At 38.6% G+C, this 24930-nt stretch overlaps 2 protein-coding genes across 5 annotated transcripts in view; one reads left to right on the forward strand and one right to left on the reverse strand.

Annotated features, from left to right (window-relative positions):
• PPHLN1 (periphilin 1) overlaps positions 1 to 10385 on the forward strand; it is a 65891-nt gene extending 55506 nt beyond the window's left edge. For all 4 annotated transcript variants that reach the window (XM_050324495.1, XM_050324493.1, XM_050324494.1 and 1 more), the window contains one exon: positions 10042 to 10385. In XM_050324495.1, the coding sequence (XP_050180452.1) occupies positions 10042 to 10251 (210 nt within the window). In that variant the 3' untranslated portion in view covers positions 10252 to 10385. The remainder of the gene's footprint in view (positions 1 to 10041) is intronic.
• Positions 10386 to 11754: 1369 nt separating this feature from the next.
• The window catches only part of PRICKLE1 (prickle planar cell polarity protein 1), a 70468-nt gene continuing 57292 nt past the window's right edge, over positions 11755 to 24930 (reverse strand). The window contains exons 2-8 of the mRNA XM_050324485.1: positions 22944 to 23123; positions 22003 to 22116; positions 21023 to 21160; positions 20316 to 20519; positions 19568 to 19754; positions 18564 to 19427; positions 11755 to 17206 (exon numbers count right to left, since the gene is read on the reverse strand). Of these exons, the coding sequence (XP_050180442.1) occupies positions 16350 to 17206; positions 18564 to 19427; positions 19568 to 19754; positions 20316 to 20519; positions 21023 to 21160; positions 22003 to 22116; positions 22944 to 23075 (2496 nt within the window). The 5' untranslated portion in view covers positions 23076 to 23123 and the 3' untranslated portion in view covers positions 11755 to 16349. The remainder of the gene's footprint in view (positions 17207 to 18563; positions 19428 to 19567; positions 19755 to 20315; positions 20520 to 21022; positions 21161 to 22002; positions 22117 to 22943; positions 23124 to 24930) is intronic.

Genomic DNA, 24930 nt, shown 5'->3' on the forward strand with positions numbered 1-24930 from the left:
TAGTGATGATGAGGAAGTCTTCTCATAAGTACTGGTTCTTAAACCCATGGATCCACCAACCTTGAATTTATATTAGCAATGCTGCTGCCAGTTAATTGTGCAACTAACCTACTTGGAGTTGCTCTTAATTGGAAAAAGGGTTTTTTTGGTTGTTTTTTTTCTGTTGCTGCTTATTTTCATTTTGCAATGGGAGAAAATACAGGTGATGCACACCTCAGGATAAAATTCTGTCTTCCTCATTAATGAAAATGAGCCCTCTTAACACAATGTTGAGTCTGAGAGTATTTGTTGAAATTGAAAGTGTGTCAACTTTCACTGAGGGAAAACTAAATCACCACAAGTCACTTTTTGGTAAAATCAAGTGCATCATTGTTGATCTTGACTGCAACACAGCTGATTGGTGTGGATCTTGAACTACTGTACATTTCATACAAAATATTTGTGTGTTTTTATGACAAGAAGGATTGGTTTGTCATTTCATTGTTGCTGTTAATATGCGGCCCATTCTGCTGACGCTTAAATGAATACTGTGTTCCTTTATGGTCGGTCGACGTAACTGAAAGCATTTTTAACAAGAGAATTAATGTAGAGTCTTCTGTAGATAAACTTCACCCTTCCTGTTTTGGATGGAGCAATTAGTTTACCATGGAGCAGATTTAGGAAATAGCTTTCCATCAGTTCAGTATTTTATAAATAAAAAGTTGCAGGGCGAGGTCCTTCCTTTGGCATAAAGCTGATTATTTCCTGTTTAATCCAGAACTGGTGTATTTCAAGTAATGGGAGTTTTTTAGCATCAGTCAGAGAGGAGAGTATTTAGGAATTTGTTTTCATTCATGTTCCTATGAAAACACAGTTTCTAGACTTGAAGATCATTATAGAACAAAGAGAAATAATTAGATACATAAATGGTTGCTCTTTCAGGCAATTTTTGGATTTGGCTGCTCAGTTGTTTTTATCTGGGCATTTCTTAAACATACAGCTGGGTATTCTTATACATGAGCTGAAAAGATGTCATTGATATATCTTCAAGAGATTATCGGTGCTCCTAGTGAGATTTAGAAACTGATGAACTGTAATTGCTATGGATTATTTGAATTCAGATTTATCATCTCCTTACAGAAGGCACACACTTTGTATAAGAAGAGGCAGAATTTAAACTCGTACTGCTGCTTTACCTAAGGAACACACAAGTTAATATATGAAGTAACTCTACCCTCATCCAATACATCTGTTGTAAAGAAGCCTATGAAATCTAGGCCACACACAAACTGGTCTCCAAGGGCCTTTAGTTGGTGTTAGAATGCTGTTATTATGTGGTCTGATTGGTTTAGCAAAGAATTATCTCCGGTAAAACCATGTAACATAATAGTCCTTGCTCTCCCACATGGGAGCTACTTCTGCTTGACTGAGCAAGACATTTCTTGAAGGAGTAATAATACGCTTGCTCTTGCCAAAATGTAACATTAAATGAAGTGTATCATCATGTACATTTCTGTTGTGTACCAGTTCTTGTTCATTTAAACATTTGTGTCAAGTCCTCCACCGTAGCATTAAAAAATATTAAAGTAAATCCATGGATTTCCTAGCAATATGTTTAAAATAATTTTTTGCTTCTTATTGAAAACTTGTGTGTAGTAACATTAAAGCAATGGGAAACTAGTTGCAAAATATAAGTTTTCATAAATGAAAACTCTGTTGCTGAGCTGTCCAGATACAAATTTCATTGCCAGGCAGTATGAGTCGTAGCAGTTTAATATTAATCTTGCATTGTGCTAAATACTTTGAATGTGATGCTTTCCCTGTTCCCTTTGACTTTAAAGATTGCTGAGACAGTTCAGTGGTTCACATGAACAGCTTTATAAGTAGTACTAACTTGGGTTTTTTTTTGCTGATTGTTCCAAACTATACAGCCTTGCTCTACAGATCTGTCCTTGTTGTGTAACTGGAGCTGTAAACATGTACTGCACTTGTTGAGGACTTACCTTTTTATTGCTCTTTATTTTTATTACTATTTTTAGTATTTTTTATTACTTTTTTTTTATTATTCTATTATTATTTAACAATAGGAGGCTCTGTTATTCTTTGGGTCTCTTCAACAGTGTCATACAAAAGCTGTATGTCCCATCTTTAGATTTATAATATAATATAATGCTGCATAAGCATTGAGCAAATGCACAAAACCATGTAATTTTTTGTTTGGATCACGAAAAGAAAAAGGGAGTTGAGGAGGGGTGGTGCTTCTCTGCAGGGATGATTAGAGGTGTGATTGCTCTTGAGGGGCAGAGAAGAGCAGAAGCCATGGGCAGAGGAGGCTGATGTGTGGAAGACAAGGCAGTGTGGCTTTGTTGGAGCACAACTGCAGACATGGCATGCCTGAGCCAGTCATGGGCTTCTCCTGAGCAGCAATGGGCTCCATCCTATTTAAACCCCATGGCTTCTCCAGAATATCAGAGGTGTCATTGGGGACATGGTATGAAACACAGGAGTATCCAGATGATGTCTTGACCTTAAACTGGAAGTAATGGATTCACAGGTAAATAATTTAGCCTTCATGTTTTCTTTCCAGTGTATTACACAGCATGGAAAAGACCAGGATTGTGTCTCAGGACCCAAGCCAACTCTTCAGGGTTTTCAGTCTTAAAATGTATGTGTAAACCCAGCGGAGAGTTTGTTACTGTAGACATAGGCACCCACCCCTCAGTTTTACAGAGCTCTTTTCATCTGCTTTCTAGAATTCTACTTTTAAATGAAGGGGAAGCCTTGTAGTGGCATTGTTTTACACTGCATTTCCTCTATCAGATTAATTTAGTCAAAGGAATAAGTAAAATCTCAGAAAGGAGATGCTGCGACCTAGAAGCAAGGCGCTGCAGACCAGCTGAACAGAAACACTGTGGCCCCGGCTCCTGGGGAGTCCAGGGCCAGCCTCAGCTGCCTCGCCCAAAGTCCTCCTCCCAGGCACTGCAGCTCCCAGCGCCTTGTCCCTGCTGTGCTGTGCTCCCCTGTTGCCCCCACATGTTGCCAGTCCTGGTGCTGGAGGGCAAAGCAGAGTCCAGATCTGAATTCATGCTGCTTTTACAGTGAGGGCCGTATTGACATCTGTTCCACATGAGAGGCTTCCAACAGACCTTTCAGTCAGGTATTTAGGTGCCAAAAATGTTGGGTTTACATTTTGAAAGCTGATTAAATCTATTAAACCAGGCATTTTAAACATTCAAGGGAAAGGGAGGCAGAATTGCATTTAAGTGCAAATAACTTCAATATTTTGCATAACTTCAGTAAGTAGCAAATTAACATGAAATTGTTCATTATTACATAGTAGATTAACTTATTTCTCCCAGTTTGCACTTCAATGAATATGTAGTTGATCTATAAAGACATGGATTAATGGGTGCAGAAAATATTGTGTAGATTCAGGAAAAAGTTGTTAGTGTATTTTTAAGAAAGGAACAGAATAGACTTGTTGATATTGTATAATTAAAAATCGTATACCACTATTCTAACCAAGCATTAAATTTTTTGTATGTTAATTCAGTTTTTTGTAACCATAAAAAATAGTTTATCTTGGTTGAAAGCAAATTCTAAATGTCTTGATCATGAGAATTGTCTGCAAATGGTTTAACAGTTCTGAGCATTCTTTGCACTGTGGAACTATAAATTTGTATATTGTATTCATAAATATAACAGTGCAATTACACTGCCACTGCAGTAATGAAAATTTCTCTGTACTCTTTCAGTAGAGGATTACCTTGTTGTACTTTAGGAGAGTAAATTTTGGGTAAGTTAATGAAGTCTAATTTGCAGGGTGGAAAAAAATCTAAGATAGCATGTAAATAAATTTAAAAGAGAGATTTGGGGAGAGGTAATAATTCCTTTTAAAATATGTCTTTGGCAAAGAAAAAACTGTGACCCTGGTGGTTCAGAAGTTATTCAGTGTATAGTACTTTCCCAGCTTGCTAGAGCTTACATGCACAATTAAAATGCAAATTTGACTGCATATGCAATCAGTTGAGAGTTAAGTCTACATTACAAAAATTTTCAGTATTGCTTTTAGTTGGGAGTAGAAGAAAAATTTTTACTCATAGTCTCACCCATGGTGGGAAAACCTGGCATAGATGTAACTGAGTCAACAGAAGAGTGTTAGTCAGACTTATTTTGGTCTGCTCAGCAGGTCTGCTGAGGAGGTGAAATAAGAAACTGGTTTATACCACCAGAGGGCTATACCAACCCAACTATCGTGGTTTAGGTGGGGAAACAAAAGCTGTTACCTCTCTTTGGTGGTGGGGGGGCCCTGGGGCATCGCTGAAGCAAGGAAAATTTCCGACAGTTTGCTCCTTCATTATTGAGGTGTCTGGAGGGGATGTTCTACAGCTTTCAAACTTGTGCTGTACTTGAGCTCTGCAAGTTCATGCTGTGCCTTTGTGAGAAATCAAACAATTACCAGCAAGCATGTTGCTTCTTTCCTCCTTGCATGGGGTATTTGATACTTGTGGGAAATGTGCCCTTGGTAACTGAAGAGCTTCTGTCTTCTTAAAGATAATATATTAAATGAGTACTTGCATGAATCACAGATGCCAGATTGTGATTGCTGGGCATGTTGGGTCTTCTCAAAGGTGAGTTAGTATCTAAGGGTTGCAGGCTGTTTAACGTGGTTTCTGAGCCACAAGCCTCGCTCCTTCCCCTCTGTGAACTGAGCCTTGAGGGTCTTTGGCCTTTTGGATGAGGACCTAAGAACAGGCATCTCTGAAGATGAGCACTGACTCTCAAGCACTGAGGCTGTATACATGTAGTGTGGAGCTGCTCAGGGGGCCTAGATGCATATTGTGTTGCTGTGAAGAAGGAGCCCTGGTGGAGGCAAGAAAGTGTTGGATGAATCTGTAAATGTATTGAATGGTAAAAATGCTGAGAAAAAGCAAGAAAAGTTGTGATGAAAAAGAGCAAGGGGTTTGAAATTACAGATTAAATCGTGGGCATAGATTTCACTTGCTAAATCATCACATGCACTTAATGGATATGGCCCTTGTCATGTCTGGTGGTCCTGCTTGTGTTTGCAAGCAGGTTTGCAAGTACCCCCTTCTGCATTGAAGTGAGTTTGACCATCTCCTGCATATAGCTGCTCAAGCTTTGCATATGCAAGTCTCTTGATGATTCCTATTCAAGAGGCTTTTACATGTGCATAAAGCCAAGAGCATTCAAAAAAGGTGCTACAGTGTCATATTCATTCAAAACCATAGCTGGAGAAGAAAGTTAATGTTTTAACACCTGTATATAAAAGAAAGCACATTCATTAGATCAGTTCTCCTACAAATGAGAAGTGAAGATTCAGTTGAGTCCTTTCTGAGACAGTAGAAATTTGCATCTTTCATTTGCTACTCAGTTCTACTTTCTGTGAGCTGTGGACAAGGGAGATGCAAAGCCTAACTTTTGTATCCTGGTGGGACCAGTCTTCCTGGAGATCATTCCAGTTATCAGGGAACTTCTTGTTTCCCTATTCTTCAAATCTGTTTAGAAGAGATGCTGTGGTTTTAGCTGTTCTGAGTCATCTTGAGAGGTTCAGAAGCCTTTCTTTGCACAGACTGTAGAGCTGACCTAAAGTAAACTTGATACATGGGTTGAAATAAGGGTTGTCTTCATCCCCTTTGAATATCTTGCTTTTGAAATGAAGCTGATTTTTGGCCAGGTATGCAAGACCTTGAGGTCAAGATTACTCTTATGACTTTTCTGCAACCTGTAATCATTTGAAGGGTAGGACATCTTAAGTTCTGGTTTTCATTCTCATTACTTATGGTTATATTGTCTAACAGCTCTGTTGATCAAAATGCATGTGCAGCTGTGGAACAGTTTGAGAGAAAAACATGGGGCTGTGCTAGGCAGAGAAAGGAAATTATGTGGACTTTGAGTGAGGTAGGCATGTCGTCAAGGTATTCCCTAGCTAGTTATAATTTCACCCATCAGCAAAGCCATTCAACATGTTTTTCTTTGGTTTAAGCAAATATCATTTTTAGATTATCATTGAAGATGGGATATAACAGTCAAAGACATGAGCAGTCCATGTGTGCTTGCTTCTGCCCCTCTTTCTTCCTGTTCAGAGAAGAGCTGAGCTGAAAGAAGTGTGTGGTGTCCGTCGTTCCTTTCATGTCAATGTCATACATTGTAATTTAAGACACTGTTGATGGCATTTTGAGGTTAACTGTGAAAACGTAGCATAGACATAGATCAGGGAGTTTTCAAAAGTTTCATTCTGCCTGGGGAGTTCTAGGGCTTGATCACCTCACACCTGGAGGATTAACATTTCCTTTTCTCTAGTTATATCTGGAAATAAGTGTCTTTTAGCTATATTTAAACAGTTCTAAGTGCAAGTTTTGATTTAGTTTCCTGAAATAAATGAGGAGTGTTCACTAACATGTTGCAGGTGCATCACACCTTTAGATTTGCATCAAGTGCTTATATGGAGACCAGCACAGCAAAGGGTTGATCTCAGTCAGAGCTTCTAAGCTGTTATCATGTAACAATAAAAAGAGCTAAAATTCCATAAGAATAATATAAAAGTATGCATATTGACTTCACAGATGTCAGATGTGCTGATTTTGGAAAACTCTTCAAAGAGAACTTCAGTTAAATACTTCTGGTTCATAGGAAAATGAAGACCACGTATGTGTATATAAAATAAATATATTTATGTATTATGGAATAGAACAGCTGTTTATACTTCTCCTTCATCTGCTTACTGAAGTTGTACATGCTCTTTCCATTATGCTGGTGCTGTAGCTTAGGTCAGAGAATAAATGTATGCTAAGGCCTTGGTAAATGATCACCCTATGGCTCTAGCTGTTTTCAGGATTATCTGACATATGTTGGACAGAATAATCATGTCATTGGTATCATTCCCTTTCTTGGTTTTCATTTTAAAAACATTATTTCTTCTTTCTTCACACATGAAATAATTTTCAGCTTTTAGTTCCAGATGTTTACAGATGAGCTTTTCATGGTCTGAGATCAAAATCAGTATCAGCTGGAATTTCAAAGATAAGATTGGTTTTGTACCTTGTTGTAGCACAAGTTCTTCCAGTATTTTTCTCCAACAGAGCTTTTTTGCTTGTCTGGAATCTCTTCTGCAATTTTCTTCCTTTGTCAAGTATCACATTCTTGGCTATTCTCCAGAAATAGCCTCCTTGTATTCTGTGTAAAGATGGATTTTAATGTCACGCCACTGTCCTCTTTTTTTTTAAGAGCTTTGACTGCTTTCACACATTTTTGAAATAGTTGAGTGTACCATTAAGTTGTAATTAACATCCTCTGTATTGATATTCTTGTAATTTATAATCTCTATTTCCTTCTGTAAAGCATAGTAACTTCTCTCTGAAGGTTGGTAGTTGTGCACTGACTTCAGATATAAACTGGTTTGTGAAGTTATTTTCACTTTAAGACCATGGCTCACAGTTCTTTCAGTCGTGCAGATGCATCTGATTTTAGAATTGAATTGAATCACATTAATTGGGGGAAAGTAATTTTAAAAGGGATAATCTCAGTGATGCAATTTATGTTGCAGCTATACAAATAAGGTTATCAGCACAATTGGAAAGGAGGCAGATTGCACCAGGAGGATCAGAATTAGCAGCTGGGGCAGAAAGCTTCTTGAGGGAAAATTGCTCAATTATTGTTAGAGGAGCTGAGCTGTTTCCTTTGTTTTCTGTTGTTAGAACTGCCTTCCTGCTCCACCTTCACCCTCTTTCCCTAATTTAGTAATTTAGGTCAATTCTATTTTTTTTAAGTCTTTTTGTCATAAAGTATTGAAAATGTTCATCTCTTGTGTGAAGGTGTTTCATTTTCAGATTGTTGTGACAGCAGAGTGACTTCTGACTCCAGATGCAGCAACCATGGCTCTCTAGATTCTCCTCCAAGTCTTCTTTTGTGAAAGTTTTAAAGAAAAATATGCTTAGATTGAGCTAATATTTATATGCTAAAGGTCAGAGAATTTCATCTGGGTTAGTTCTTTGTAGTGTGTGAATGAAATAGCAGATAGTACTATTTGCCATTCATTTGAAGACCAATTAAAAGTAGAACATTTCCTTCAGTTGTAGCTTTGGGTGCCTTCCTGTGCAGAAGACTGGGCAATGCATCTGTGTTGTCTGTTAGTGCCAGGGTCCTCTGAAGACTCAGAGTTACCAGGTTTGTTTACTTGTGGAAGATCATTCACACATCCTTGGTCTGACCACTTTGAAGGTGATAAAATAGGACAAATAGAAATGCAATAAGAAAAAAAAAATCAAACTATTTCCCCCAAAGCATAATGTCTTTGGGGAGAAAAAAATATTTCAGAAATCATCCTGTGAGGGTGCTTGCAAGCGTGCTGCAAGTACTTGAAAGGCCTGAGTTACCCAAAACAAAGTCTCATCTGTCTGTCACATGACTAATCAGAGACATCAATTCTTCTTGAGCTTTTTCTTTGGAAAGAGTCAGAGAAAAAAGTTACTGAATTTACTCTTAAGTTCTTTTAGCAAGTACTACATTTATTTGCTGTGGAACATTAGCTCTGGGAGTCTGGGTTTTGTGCTGGTATTTTACTACCGAAGAACTAAACATACAAAGAAGGAAACAAACCCCTCTCTGAAAAAATGTCATGTGCACAGCGTTTCCACATTGAAGATGCTTAGCTCCAGTTTGGTTTGGGCTGCACTCTTCTTTTTAATTTGTTAATCACCACTGAAAATCAGTTTCTTCTGAAAGGTTTTCTTTTATTTGTCAACTGGTGTTTGGGTCTTGTTTTAGACTGTTTATATAGAATATGCTTTCAAACTGTCTTTATTAAAGGTATCATGTAAATCATTGTTTTTCTGAGAATAGTTTAGTTTTTATGCAGAATGTTGGTTTTTTTTAGTGCTCCTCTGACATGACTATGCTTAAGGTGACCTGAAACTGGTTCTTATGGATCCAGTAGTGTGGTGGGTTTTGGTGTGGGGTGGGTGTGTTTTCTTTGTTTTTTAATTTTGTTTTTAGTAGTGGGGAATTGTTATATACAGTTGTATCATTGGTGTCCACAATATAGATAAATGTGGGAGGAAAGGGTTGCACATACCTGTGAAAAACAAGTTCAAAGACGAGTACAGAATGCTAAAAGATAATCATACTTTGAAGAGTATCAACATTTTAGCTTTTTTTCCTCAAAAAAAATATGCAGATAGAAAAATTACTACTTATCTGCATTCAAAAAGCCAAGGTATTTTCTAAATGGAAATTGGCCAAAGAGGTGTGAAAATGAACTGCACCTGGCAGTTGAAAAGACTTTGACAAATTCCTTTTTCTCTGGATGTTTAGATTAATAAACTTAACTGGAGTCTGGAAAAAACCAAATTTGAAATGACACTGATTGCTTTGAAAACCACCTAAGAGCACAGTCAGATGCTTGTTAGAAAAACAGTTGCAGTGATAATGAGAAGTTCCTTCACCTCAAATGTGGTGCATTACTGACTTGAAAACTCCTCATTCCCTGCAGGATGAGGTCAGATGGGTTCAGGTAAACCACTGTCGGGATTTCTCTGTTTTCTAGTCATTGAATCACCAGTAGACCCAAACTAATTAAAGTCATATTTGTCAAGGACTTCTACAATAAACAGATGTCCAACAAACAAACACGGCTTGTATTTAAAGTATAAGGAAATATTACAAACTAAGTTATTGATGCTTTGTATAAAGATTAGATTGCTAGACATGCCACAGTTTAATTTTAAATATATTGAAATGAAAATCTGGTTTAGCATTTACACTTTGCTCTACCATTATTTATTAAATATTTCTGCAAGAGGAACTTAATATCTCCTTTGAAGGTATTTCATCCAATAAAAGTTATGTCTGGTATCCAGATAGTTCTGAGCTAGTTACATTTGTATTAGTACGGGTCAGAAGAGAGGTAAATGCCAATAAGTTTTACAGTTGAAACTCACTTTAAATCCAATATTCCTTTTTGGTTTGGATCTAATTCAATGAGGGCTGTCGGTGTGCTAATGTGAAGAGTCTTACATTTAATGTAAAATGTGTTGTTTCTAGGTCTACAGACAAGACTGTGAAACCTTTGGCATGGTAGTGAAGATGCTAATTGATAAAGATCCATCATTAGAGAACTCCATTCAGTTTGCCCTGAGGCAGAATTTGCATGAAATAGGTGAGCGATGCATTGAAGAACTCAAACATTTCATTGCTGAGTATGATGCTGCCAATCAAGATCTCTCAGAATCCTTCAAAGAGGGCTCCTACTAAGGAGTATGTAAATCTGCTTTTGCAGGGAAAGAGGAGATATGTTGTTGGAGATATGAACCCAAGGCTGTGCTCCTTTGAGGTAGCTCAGGTGGCTGTTCCCTTGTTCACTGTAGTCTCCACAATTGTATTGTTCCCACCTGTACTTGTTGACATATATTCCTTTTAAAGAATGTTCTTTTTAAAAATGTTGTAAAGTGACAAACTATTTTTGAAACCTTTACATCATTAGCTTGTAAAAAAATGTTCAGTCTGATGTATGCACTCCTATGTTTTGATGCATATAAGTGTAACTTCAAACAATGTCTTTTTTATTAAAATAATAAGACACAACTCCCATTCCTCAACATATGCAGAAATATGTCTGGTTTTCATATATCATCCCCCATAGAAAGGGATGACTTGCAAAATTGGTCACAATTATGATTTAAATAATCTGTTTTGGTTTAATTTAAAAATTCCAATTAATTCTGTAAAAATTACACAAGGAGTTACCTCTAGTCTCTGACTGCTAGAGCAGCTCTTAACTACTTGATATAAGAAGTGCTGTATTTTTTTATAATTGCAGGTTCTGCAAATCCTTTTTAAATTTCGGTGTTTTCCATATCAGGACTCATTACTAGTAAGCAGTATTATGTAGGATGGATTCTATTTTTTTTTTACTGTTTGTATTTGCTACGTTTTTGACTACACCCTACAGAATGTAACTGCAGGCAGCCACTGAGCAGGGCAAGTTCCCTTTTCCTACTCTGTTCCTCTCCCCCCTTACAAGTTCTCACCACTTTTCATCCATCAGTTTTAACAATAAGGAGGCTGTGTGTAATCTTTATTTCTAACTTCAAGAAGGAGCAGGAATTGGGGTGGCAAAGATGGGCAAGGAAAGCAAGCGGGACCATCTCTTTAGTAGATGGTAGCTTTGGATTAGGTGTAAAGCAAAGTTGATCGCTAAGGCCCCAAATTCACCATAATTTCAAACCTAGGAGAGTCTGGGACCATTTTTTACGTGATGGAGCAACCTGTATTTTGGGAACAGTTATTGAGGAAAGTCAAGAGGCTGCTAGTGAAAAATATTCAGGACTCATTTGTGGAATCCTGACTATTTACTACATTTATTAAGGTACTGTTTTTTATGAAAGTTTTAGGAAAGGGATAATTTGAGTCATAATCACAAAGAGGTAAGTAATAGCATGATTGTTTTGTCTGCATATACATTTAGGAACATGTGAAACTCTAAAAGGACTAAAGACCAAACTCACCATTTCTCGATTTCGTCAGAATGGGGTACAGAAACATAAATGAAATAGCATTGATTTTGCATGTGCAGGGTACTGAATGTATCACAGCATCTTGCACATGCAGATCTCGCTATGGTGTATTAAGTATTCATTGCATCAGATTCCTGAGATGCCTGGTTAGTTCTCATGTCAGTAGAGTGTGGTTTTGCAGTTGGCTTTTGTTGGTTTCTAAGAGTTCACATTGCTCAAAGGAGATGACCTGCAACTGCTCTTTTTGGCAACTAGGATTATGTGAGCTGCACAGTGAGTGGAAATCAGCTCATGGGTCCTACAGGATGCTAATTTGGTGAGGGAGAGAGGGAAAGAGAGGCAACCTGTTGTGACACAGTAGCAAGACCTGACCCGCCCCCTCTGGCAAGATTTTTTTGTCGTTCTACCAAGATCAGTTTTACCATTGTTTTATGAAGATCAGTTGTGAACCACAGGCAGTCTTCTCTAATGCAGAAGCATAACTACAGCACTTCGCTACTTGTCTACAGGACAGAGAACCTTTTTGGGTTTCTGCTTTGGGTTAGAAAAGCTAATGAAAAATTACTGAAATTGTGTTTAATATATTTTTGATTAAAAATTTCCATTGTTACTGTACAGTTTGTTAGGAGTTTCCTTTGTTAGAATCCTGATTAAATTTACTATGATAAAAATATCTGATTTTTCAAGTGCTTTTCTATTAATACGTAAGCTTATGGTCATAGAATATCTCAAGTTGGAAAGGAACTGTAAAGATCATTGGGTACAACTCTCTGCTCCTCGCAGAACTACTGAAAACTGAACCATATGACTAGGAGCATTGTCCAGATGCTCCTTGAACTCTGGCAGCTTGGGGCCATGACCACTTCCCTGGGGAGCCTGTTCCAATGACTGACCACCCTCTCAGTGAAGAATCTTTTCCTGATGTCTAGTCTGAACTTCCCCTGATGCAGCTTCATTCAATTTCCTTGTTACTAGTAACCAGTCCTGTTACTGGTAACCAGAGAGGAGATCAGCACTTCCCCCTCCACTGCCCATCTTGAAGTTGTAGATTGCAATGAGGTCTCCCCTCAGTCCCCTCCAGGCTGAACAAAGTGACCTCAGACACTCCTCCCCTCAAGGCCTTTCACCATCTTGACCACCTTCCTCTCTCTAATAGCTTAATATCTTTTTTATTTTGTGGTGCCCAAACCTGCACGCAATATTCAAGGTGAGGCCGCACCAGTGCAGAGCAGAGCGGGACAATCCCCTCCCTCAACCGGCCGGTGATGCTTTGCCTGATGCCTCCCAGGACATGGTTGGCCCTCCTGGCTGCCAGGACAGCTATTCACTCGTATTTAACTTGCCTTTGACCAGGACCTCTACGTCCCTTTCTGTAGGGCTGCTCTCCAGCTTCTCATTCTCCAATTTGTATGTATAATCAGGACTACCCTTGTCCCAGGTGGAGAATCTGGCACTTGCTCTTGTTAAACATCATGCAGCTGGTGATTGCCCAGTTCACTAGTTTATCCAGATCTCTCTGCCTCTCTGCCCTTGAGGGGAGTCCACAGCTCCTCTCAATTTAGTAGTGTTAGCACTTACTTAATGTACATTTGACTCCTCTCTTAACCATTCATAAAAATATTAAAGACCACTGGCCCTATGAAGTGCCACTGGTGACCAGCTGCCAGCCTGAGGTAACCCCATTTACTATAATTTTTTGAGCCTGACCTGTCAGCCAGCCTGACTTGTCAGCCAGTATTCTTGAGTATTTTATATTAGCTAACAGGTCAGTAAGATCTTTCAAAAGTTTGTTACATTGTCCTTTGCTTAATCTTTTTTGAAGAAATTGATTAAATTTTACTCATGAACTAAGGAGTCTTTAATTCTTCGTGTTATTTCTGTGAAAGGTTTCATTTGCATTCATAAGTGAGAGGATAATGATTTTCCATTTAATACTTGACATTGTGTTGAATGTTCACGTTTAACCTTTTGGGATGTATGCTTTCTGATGTAAGTAAAATATACTATGCCAGTTCCTTAATTTAAGGCAGAAGGATGGCTTTTAGTCTTGCTTCCTCTAGAACAAGCATGTAGTTTGGATTTATTTCAGATCAGTATAAAAAAAATGTCTCTGGTCTAGTGGACAGTCTCTGTGGGGCTCCTGGAAAGTGGTAGAAAGAGCACTGTTGAAAGAAAACATGCTGTGATGGAGGAATTTGATTTCTTTGTCACTGTAAGAGCTCCTGAAAGTAGAAGTTACTCCTAGCACTTGTTAATGTGCTAACCCCGTACCATTCTATTTAAGGTAGAAGAACCAGTTAGAAATATTTCTCATTGGAAGTGGTCAAAAATAATATAAGTTGTTTATGTCAAGCTGAGAAAACTATAAATAAAGTTGTATAGTCATCTTAAATTTTTTTCTTAAAGAAGAAAATATTAAGAAGCAACTAGCAATCTATGGAGAACTTTTATTATCTAATATTCCATAAGACATTGGTGTTTGAGAGAGTACATATGGTGCATCTCAGGAGATGATGTAAGATCAGAAGAAATACCGGTGGAGACATTTCTCCATGAGACTGTTACTTGGTCCAACAAAGGACACAGCAGTAGTAGCACAGCATTTTGTTTCTGAGGACCCTGATTTCCCATTATTGGAAATGCAGGCAAGAAGGGAAGGTCCTAATCATTGTTGGAGCATTCTGGGGAAGGTATTAAGAAGTCAACATCTCTCCTCATGCCCCGTAACTTCTGGCAGTCTGGTGGCTGTGAAGCATGTGCTGCCTGAGCCAGGGCAGAGCCTGCCAGCTGGAACCATCCCACGAGGCACCCATCGGCCCATGGGATGTAACAGGGTATTGCTTTGATCAGCTTTCACCTACATGAGACTTGTTTGTACTAGAGAAGTGACTTACAGGATGAGTACCACTTCTGGGAGTAAAGGATCTGTTGCCCGTTTTACCCAGAAAAATACAAGCAAGTAACTGCTAGTCTGATTTAGCCTTCGCAATAGCTTCATTTTCTTTGGTGTAAGCCAGTGCCTGTGTATCCATTCCTTACTTTTAGCTGCTTTTATCTACAACTTTTATATCCTCAAGAAGGGCAAGCTTAGTTTGATTTGACAGGCTTTTCTGGTAAGAAGCATCTACTATTTCATTCATTTCCTTTCCTCAGGTGGTCAGAAAGCCATTGGCTTTAGCATTTACTATCTTAATTAGTGGATGTCACAGTTAACAAATTTATTTAAAACAGTAGAAGAAGTTTATTATAACTTAAAGTAGCTCCTGCTCCACATCTGAGTTCAAGGGAACTTTTGAGATTAGCTATTAGGTTACAGTTTTTGCCAGCTTGGCTTCTAGAACCACCCAGGATCTCTCTTCCTTTATGTAGGTGAACTTCGGAAATTATTTTTGGGAAAGGAGGGGGAACAATAATAATAAAATCCACATCCACAGGAGTTGCATACTGGTTGTACTGATATATTCCAGGCTTGTGTGGTTTTTACATTTATATAGTTTACATTTTGTTTGACCCATAAATAACACTTGCAAGATTAAGAGGGCCATAGAGAGTATTTACATAGCCCCACCATGCATACAGAGCTTTTAATACCTAGTAGACAAAATTAAGCTGTTTTGCACTGAACATTTTTCAATATTTTTCAGCTTAAACCCCCTGACTAAAATACAAGCAATATTTCATCCATAATGCTGCTGTTAAACCCTTAACAAATCTAGTTTGATCTTGTAACAAACTTCTTCAAATTCAGGGATATAAAAATATTCAGATTTTAAAATTTTAACTGTACAATATGTACATTAGTATTTGCACTGTTAAATTATGAATACATTTAAGCCTATGAAATACTACATTATAAATATCAATGTTTTTTGACTTAGAATTGCAGCTAATACATTTTAAAACCTGGATAATGCATGTGAAAAGACACAATTCTGGAGCCTAATCCCTTAAGCCCTTATGAAAATATTTGTTACGTAAGAAAGTGGATTCATTGACTTAAATGGGGTTACATGCCTGAGCAAAGGACTCCAGCAGTTTTACCTCTCTCACTGCTGAAGGGTTGGGGGGAATGACAGAAGAAACATCACCACTCATTGGCAGTTAAGTCCAATTCCAGCAGCTGAATTAACACCTTCCTTTAAACAGGCACAAAAAAAACCCCAAACCCAAAACATTCACCTTACAGTTTGTCAAAAAATTGTGGAGGAAAACCCATGAAAGTTAAGTGTATAAACCATTTACTGTTGCTTTAGGATACATCAAGGCTTCGAGCATTTCAGCTCCCACATTCTGATTTTTGCCTCTTAAGGAGCATTTTCCCAAATTAAAAAAAAAATTCCAATTTTTGTGAGGAAACTTGAAAGAGGAAGAGTGAGCTTTATCTGTGAAGAAAAGACACAGCAGAGAGCCTTCTTTTTCTTGGCAGCAAGAGGAAAAAGTCAAAGATCATCTATGTGGATATAGCTACAGCACAGGACTGACATTTTTATTTACTTATCTTTGCTGAATCCTCTCTCAGATAATTCAGTGTAGGTGAATAGCGAGCATAAAATAAAATATCTACAAAAAGTCTCTATCAAGAACTGCAGTAACAGTATTGTGACAGCTGAAACACAGTATGTAAACCTAGCAGTATCTGAGCAGATCATTTGGTGTGGAGACATTTCTGAATGTTACTTGAACAATGTAAACTCTGGCAGGGTTATCATTTACAATGGCAAAGCATTAAGAACTTCAGCAACTTGCCTAAGTACAATTATTAATATAAAAAGATGTGGTTCATACTGTAGCAACAGAGTTGACTGGTCTTCCCAATTAAGAAATATTAAGAATTAATTAAGAAATAATGCAATTTTTTCCTTTGTGTCCCCTCTTCTTCTTTGATTTGGTTGTCCTTTGTCCAAACTGAGAAGTAGATAATGCAGTAGTTGGACCAGAAAGATCATCTGTATAGTACGGATATCTCAGTGACCGTGGTTGTGGAATTGGCTGTCCTAGAAAATATCCTTCCTCTTCAGAATCGGATGATGAGGATGAAGTTGAACACCAGGAGTCATCTTCCTCACCATACAACCCAAAAAACTTATCAACCACCTGATTCCTCAGTGCATAGTCAGACCTAGTATGGGCATACTGTCCATACAGCTCCGCGTTTTGAATAAATGCCCGAAGCTCACGTGAGCTCCTATTCTGAATAAATTTTTCATGATCCTGAGGGGAGTAATAACGAAATCTCTCTCTCGGAGAGCTTCTTCTTTCTGTGGCCAGGTTAAGTGCATTATCTGAACGGGACTTCCTACTTCTTCTGCGATGATGAGAAGGCCGATTTCCACGTTCTTCAAAATGGTAAACACGCCTACGAGTCCTCTCACTCATTGGAGGCTGACGTATTTCGAGATTCTCATAACTTCCATTATCAATAACATCATCTGAAAACTTCACTTGCTGTGGTCTGGATTGGGATTTAGATCTTCTCAGTACAGGCATATGGACTGGCTTTTCCTCTGGCAAGACTTTTTCCTGACACAACTCTGAGCTCAGGCTCTTCAAGGACTCTGTGCTCCGGTGGAGCATTGAAGAATTTAGAGTTCCCATGTTGCTCATCTTCTCACAGTCCTCCACATCCAGTTCTTGGAAAGTTTGCAAAGAGTAGAGGGATGGCCGTGGCTTGCCTTCTCCATCCATTGAAGCACCTGTGGTAGGAATGGAGAAAGGAGGAAAAGGAAAATGAGAGAAGCATGATAGAGACAACTATTATAACAAAATACAAAACATTTCTTGTCAGCAAAGCAGACCTTGTTAGTGTTTTTCAGAACTATTACCCAAAGGACTAGCTTCATAGAAGATTAAACTTTGTTTTGACTTAAAACATTTGAGTATAGCTCTGATTACCAAAGAATTAGCTAACATGAGGACATCAAGAGCAGAAATTCAATAAGTTTAAAATTTTGAAACATGAATACAAGCTAGGCCTCTAAGAAAAATTATTACTTAAAATAATTCTGCAGTCTATGCTTGCCATTTTTAGGGCTAAAATATTTCATGTTTCTGGTACTGCCAAATTCATGTTCCAGCTGTTGCTACAGGAAAGCCAAGCTTATTGCCTTGCAAAGAAGGATCCTTATCCTCCAAAAAGCATCAACAATAAGCTGGCCTAGTGTATTCCACGTTTGTGTCTATTGACCCTTCATTCCCACAACAGTGTCATGTGCCCTGTGATGGTCCCAGGTGCAACACCTCTAGTTCATTCTCCTCCTGTGCCACCTGAAACAACCTCCCCTCCTCAGTTCCTTCATTACTGCTTGGCAACTGCAGCCAGCCTGTGTTTGGGCCTGAGCTACATGAGTAGCTGCACTAATTCAGGTTAGAGGAGGAAAAAAAATGGAGAAGATGATTGAACAACTTTTAAAATGAGTCTCTGACTCCTAGGTTTGGGGGGTTTGTAGGGAATTAGGAAAGGAAGGTTAACATGCACTTTATCCCTCTGGGTAACTTCAATCACATTTGACAAGGAGGTTCAAAAAAGCAGATTACCAGTTTCCTTGTAGTCAATGGAGAAAGATAATCTCATAAACCTAATTTCCTAAGGCTAAGAAGTTTACCATCCTTTCAGACTTTCTACATATTTTTACAAGCAAATCAGGAAATTATCTGAAGTGTTTTGCAGATTACCTTTAATCTTATCCTAATATATAATGCAACTTCTTGTACTTCAGGTATGGCAAAAAAAATTGTCATTTGCTTAAAGCTGTGATTTGTATATAACAAATGCACAGTTTAAGGCCATTCTTACTCTGTTTGACATTATGAATTTTTTTGCTTTAAGCAAAGAGAAGTCAAAAGGAGTAAGAGTCTAATAGAATTTAAGCAGCTGAAACATATCTCACTAAAGATTACATGCTTGATAAAAGCTGTTGCCTACTTTACATGCTTCTCCTACTATCAAAGCTTTTAAAAATCACAGAAATGAAAAATCTTTGTTCAAAATACTCCAACACTCATACTTTGGTTGACCTTTCTATCAAAACTGTTCATTTATTTCCCCATTACCTGTTATGTTAGACAAAGCCAAGGAATCCATTGAATCACGAACACTTTGTTCTTGCTGTTTCAAGTCAGACAAACATTCGAGTGAACCTCCATACCACGGTGTTTGGTCGTGTTTGTATCCTGATGCCCCATGTTCCATGTCCAGCTCCTGGATTTTCCTGCTGCTGGCAGGGCCTGGGTGGCTGCCATATGCAGAGTCTCCCAAACCATCTTGTGACTGGGCCCAGTACATGTCTGATTGATATTTCTTACTTGCTAGGCTTGGATTACTTTTTTTCAAGTCCAACTTGCTCTTGACCATGCTATCAGAAATCCAGTGTTCACTTGATCTAATGTCTACTTCAGTGGGCTGCTGGAAGAGGCTTTTATCACCAAACTTCAGAAGAAGTTGAGTCATGTAATCTTCATGTTCAGCCCATTCTTCAGGGTCTTCAGGCATTTCTTGCTCTACTCTTCCTTTCCAGAAATCTTCATTAACAAAGCTGGCCTCTTCCCTTGAAAGGCTTAAATCATCCAGCTTACGAGAGAGGGTATCATCAGCATTGTCTGAAAGGCCAGGAAATTTGTAATTGAGGGCTGGTGACAGGAGGAGAGACTGACGGCACTGGTCAGCTGACCGGCTGCTTTTTCCCATGCGGACACTCCTCCTGGAATCTCTGGATCGAGCAGACTGAAACGCAGAATCAGAAGAGTCGGAGGCATGAACATCCTCTCCCAAGCTGCAGGTTTTTGAACAATAAATCTGCCCTTGCTTTGGAAGGAAAGGGCAGCCAAGCAAAGAAGTCTTGCACTGAGCACAAGAAAAGCAAGCTTCTGTGGCGTGCCAGTGCTGCCCATCATAGGTCATCTGAGCATGGTCAACACCTAGAAAGGGAGAAAAAGCAGTGCTTTGGGTTTCTCTAAAAAATTACTTGCAGAATTCATAGTTCTGGAATGTGAAATCATTTCATAATTGGCTTTCCCTTTCCCCTAGTTTGTAACTTTAATGCTTAAAAAGGACTTACCGATATGTTCCCCACAGGTCTCACAGTATTCCGCGTAGAGAGATTCAAAACAGTTACAGCAGAATGGTCGCCCATCCTTCATGATGTATCTCTGTCCACCCAGGATTGTTTCACACTCGAGGCAACAGAAATGCTTCATGTGCCAGTGGCGACCTTCAGCTTCCGTACACTCATCAGCAAAAATTATCTTTTCAGAAATAAAATGGATTCTTTTAGTTAAGTGGCCAAAACCTGACCTTGGGAGTTAGAGCATGTAAAATATCCTAGCTCTGCAGTTCATATGCTAAATTTATTTTTATTTTACTGCCTTTTAAATACAAAGACAGAAAAACAATCTCCCACAGCAATTGTGGAATTCTGACCTTTTCTATAAGAACAAAAAAAAAAGAAAAAAAAAAAGAGAAAAAAGCCCAGCACATTTTAAAGAAAAAAAAAAAGGAACCTAAGAATTCAACCATTAAAGAGGCTTCTCTAAAGATGATATTTTGGCATATTTGTACAGATATTTTTTCTTATTTGATCTACAAGGTTCAACTCTAAACACAAACAGGTTTGTGCCTTCTAAATACCATCATATTACTTGTAATATTGCCAATTTAACAAGAAATACCCCTCAGCCTCCAAACATATCTATGCAGCAGAGTCCTGACTTCTTAAGTGTCTACATCTGAAGTTAGGTGTTTCCCAACTGCAGTTTGTTAACTGAACAGCAGGAGTGTAGATTGGCTGTAAAATGTGAATTATTTACCTCATCACAGGCTGAACATCGAGGTTTGAGAAGTTCAGCATGGTGTCTGCCACAGTGAATTTTTCCATCTTGGTAGAAGTAGATAAGGTCAACAAGCAGCTCGTTGCATGTGAAGCACACAAAACACGAGGGATGCCAGCACACACCAGGCCCAGCTCTCGAGGCAAAAACTGCAACTTCACCGCCATTTACTTTTGTACCACACTAGGAACAAACCCAGAAAGTGAACACACTTCCCATCCCAAACTTCTAGCTTCCTGCATTTAAACTAAGTTAAAATGCCAAACACAATATGAGATTTTATTCCAAAATTCTGACAAGATGGAAAAAATATCAATTTTGGTCTAGACAAAATGTGTATCAATGAACCTTTTGTGCGTATAAGTTTATTTTATATAAAATAACATTTTAAAGCACATGTCTGTTTTTCATTTGTCATTACTTTAGTATGAATCAGCATCAGGGGTTTTTTTTGAGTAGGAAATACATCAAAGACTCAGTTCATTCCCAGTATCAAAGGTTGTGTTTTGCTTAAGCAAGCACTACCTTCCTTCTTCTTCCATGCAGCTTCAAAAACACTTTTTTTGTTTTGGTTTTTTGTTGATGTTTTCAGATATAGACAGAGATAAGGTTAAATTTTAATACTGAGATATTGCAGTTTTAGATTATTCAGCCTGGTAGCTGGCTTGTGGCAGTAGGAGTATTACCTGTTCACAAACCGCATGCATCACTGCTCTTGAGAGTACTTTAATAGTGCCTCGGCCAAGTGCCTCCTTTTTGCGCTGAGAACTGAACATCTGCAGTTCCTTCTTTTCTTCTTCACTTAAAGACTGGCAGTATCTCACCTTCCAATGAAAACACAAGAGAATTTATTTTATATACTGAGCCTTTAAAGTAACAGATTAATAAGTAAGTGCTTATATGCAAGGAATTCATCAGGCCTGCTGCCACTCATCATTAAACTCTTCCAACTTGCCTTCTCTACCATCTTAATATTTAGGTAATATGGCATAACACAGAAGTAGTATGGAGAGAGATTTTGCATTACAGGAAAAAAAAACCCACCATGTTAAACTAAGGAGTTGTTTAGGAAAGAAAAAATATTTTTAAAAGCCAACCCAAAATCTGCTGCTATCCTAAAACAATGGAATGAACCCAAATCAGTTGTAACATTGTCTTTTAGATTTATGGTTAAGTGCCCACAACTAAGTATTGCAGTACACACAAGATCTTTAGTATTGACATCCCCACCCCTTTCCTTACAAAGAGCTTGTTTGTTATTTCCACTTCTACTCCAAATTACACTGCATAACTGAGATGCAAACCTTTTACTATCACAAAGCATCCTTTTTGTGCGCTACAATGCAATTTCAGGAATTTGTAGGTTCCTGGTAATTGGTGGGTGGCTGCAAACACTATAAAACCAACTTGTGTTAAGTTTATTGCAGTGACACCAGCCTCCCTAACAAGCAGAAGCAGTGTCCTTCCAGACAGCTCTTATCTGCACACAGGCCAAGCGGACAGCTGAACAATGGACTCAGTGTACACACCATGCTGCTTTATGGCTCAGATGCCACTGCAGGCCACAGTTGAGGCTTGTAATAAATGCACAGGCAGGTAATTCTCCACGTAAAAGCCGGCAGGGAGATCCCAAGCCCTGACGGTTCATCCTAAATTCTGTATTTACCTCATTATCATGGGGTGGCAGCTGATAGAGAAGTTGTTTAATCCGGTGTTTCTCTCCAGGACTGTTAACATAAGGGACCTTCTCCTCGGGCAAGCAGGCGAAATACAGCTGGACCTGACCAGGAGAAATGCAGAGTTCAGTCCAAGGGAGATGCATCACCCAAGCACTGCCAGCATCCTCTAGCTACTGTTTTATCTCAGATCTCATTTATGAAGGAAGAAAGTCACGCTACATTAGACCTATGACAGGGTTTTTGCTGAAAATACGAGACCCAAATGAACCAGCTCAGCAAACCTGAATTGTCTCTGATGAAACTAGCACCCAGCTGCTGAATTGCTTTTCTGGAATGCAATTTGCAGTGACAATTAGGGGGGTGTCATAAATTATGCACATTTAATGTTCTCATTATTCCCACCCCCTTTAGGGCCGGTCAACAGCTCTGTGGAAATTCCAAGTTTCCCTCTGCAATTTACCACACAAGGCATGAAGCTTTCCAGAAAACAGCCACTATATAAACAAATTTAATTTGCTCTCTGCATTTTACACATTGTTGAGACAAAAGCTGTTTTGTAGTCTCCTGCTGACCAGGTTCACCCAAAGCATCAGCTTTCATTGCTTCCATGTGGGCTTTGGTAAGAAGGTGGAAACATCCTTCCCTTGGGAAGAGGCTGGATCCAGCCACATTTCAATCAGATGCAAATTAACCATGGAATTTTCATGGGATGAATGTTTTTGTATCAATCTTCACTCTCCTTTTTTTTTTTTTTTTTTCCAGAAGAATATTATGACAGGAAAGCTGTAATGAACACTGTGACAAAGCCCAATGGCAAAAAATATTTTTGTGGAACAGCTCATTTAATTACACTTGTAGAGGGAGCACATAACTCTCTCAGACAGTCCTTACGAGGCTTATTTTTAAAATGCAGAAGCATAGTTGGTACCTGCTCTGGTCTGAGGCCTGGGGGAACCCAGGCATATTCCTCCAAGGCACATCCAGAGTCATCGTCAGAGGTTGAGCTTCGCTGACACCCAAAAACGAGGTTATTGGCTTTGGGCTCCATCTCCAGTGGCATGAGTGTGAAGTGTTAAATATTTCAGCTGCAGCTCATCAAGAAACTGATCTGCAGAAAGAGATTAATAGAGCTTTAATAAATTTGAACATGCAACAACTAATTACCAGTGTAAATGATCTTAAAACAGTTCAGTATTAATTTTGTTGCCCAGAATAATAAATTATTGAAGCTTCATTACCACTTGCTATAAGCAATTCAAAAGTTCTTGAAAGAGTTATAAAAATAAAACTACTCAAAAAACCCCCAAAACAAACCCTAGACACACACTACCACATTTGACAACCACAATGTATTTCAGTATTAACACTTGTCGTCTTTTACAGTTCTGCTTGTTTCACATCACAGGTTGTACAGAGCTGTATCTAGGAAAGACTCATTGAGCAGATATTAACAGCATGAATGACACAAGCTCTTCTTGAAGCCATTACTACCACTAATCTAGTAAAACAAAAGACATGACAACCACTTGTCAAAAACTAAAGAAATTATTGGGGAAAGACAGTTGTGCAAGTAGCACCCTGTTGTTCACAAGGCAGGCACAGAGCAGCAAGCATCTGCTGGATTCCTCTGAGAACTTTGTTTTAGCTGTATGGGAGCGGAAGGGCGTTGGTCCTGCTAAGTATCTGAAATTCAATTATGCCAGATTAGTCTCTGTAAAATACATCATGATTGTTCTGTCAATTTAAAACCCTACAGGGTGATGCTTCTGTTGATTCATGAAGCCTGCAAAGTTTAATATCAGTGGGATCATTTTGAGTAACAACTGGCAGAGAAGGCTCTCACCAAGATCCATAGCAGTCTGCAGTAAAAAGCTTAAGATAAATGTCTTACATTAGAACTTAGAGCAGAAGTTCTTAGGAAATTCAGATGAGTAATTTCAATGAATATATATATTTATATATATGTATATAAATACACACAACCAAAACCACAGAGGATGTGTCCTAATATGGCAGACATCCTGACCACTCAGGGTAGGAACAAGCTTGCTGTAACAGTACTACATTACACATGAGCTATGTCTTCCCCGTTTTTAGGACATTCTTTCACCTATTTATCTAAACACAGATCCAATTTTGTGAGAGCTAGATCTGAGCTGTAGAAAATTCTAATCTTGCCATATAACCTTGCTGGTGGGTCTAATGTGGAGAGCAATCTAAAAGCTTCTGGTGGGTCCCATGTTATTACATATCTAGTCTCATCACCACCATATTAGAGAAAATAAGTTGCTGATGGAAGATTTAAGACTGTGTATTTTGCTGGTTACTTAACAGGAGTTTCTCCTTCAAGCATGAGGCACTAGTTAGTGCCAAGTTCTGATGATTCAGCACATAAACTAAACCTGTTCCATAAAAAGTGGCCACATATATCCAGAGCAACAAACTCAGAGAAATTACAATATCCAGTAGTATACAATCTTATCTAGTCCTATTTTCTATACATCTATACATTCCTACACCCAATAAAAAGAGATGGCATTACTTAACTCTTCCACTGGGCTAGTGCTCAAAGAAATTAAGTTGTTTAACTTTACTCCAAAACCTTCTGGTCCAAAAACACAGGCATCATTTTTGGTGCACGGCTGACATGCCAACACACTTCATAGCTGCACTGTAATAAGAGAATAATTTAATATTTGATGGGGCAAGCAAACCTGCCAACTTCCTCTCTGAGAAGAGGCTTTTTCTGGAAAGCTGGTGAGCTGTCAGGCACATGTCTGAAATCTTACTCAAGTTGAACAGCTGAAGTTTAGCAAAACAGCTTCTGAGTTTAACATTGCCATGTCACCATCTTTCTCAAGGAGGGTGAGTATAACCAAACTCAGTCCTATATATTTAAAATAGAACGACAGGCT

Source organism: Myiozetetes cayanensis, unplaced genomic scaffold (genome assembly GCF_022539395.1).
Source record: "Myiozetetes cayanensis isolate MyiCay16 unplaced genomic scaffold, myiCay2020 scf3, whole genome shotgun sequence".
NCBI lineage: Eukaryota > Metazoa > Chordata > Aves > Passeriformes > Tyrannidae > Myiozetetes > Myiozetetes cayanensis.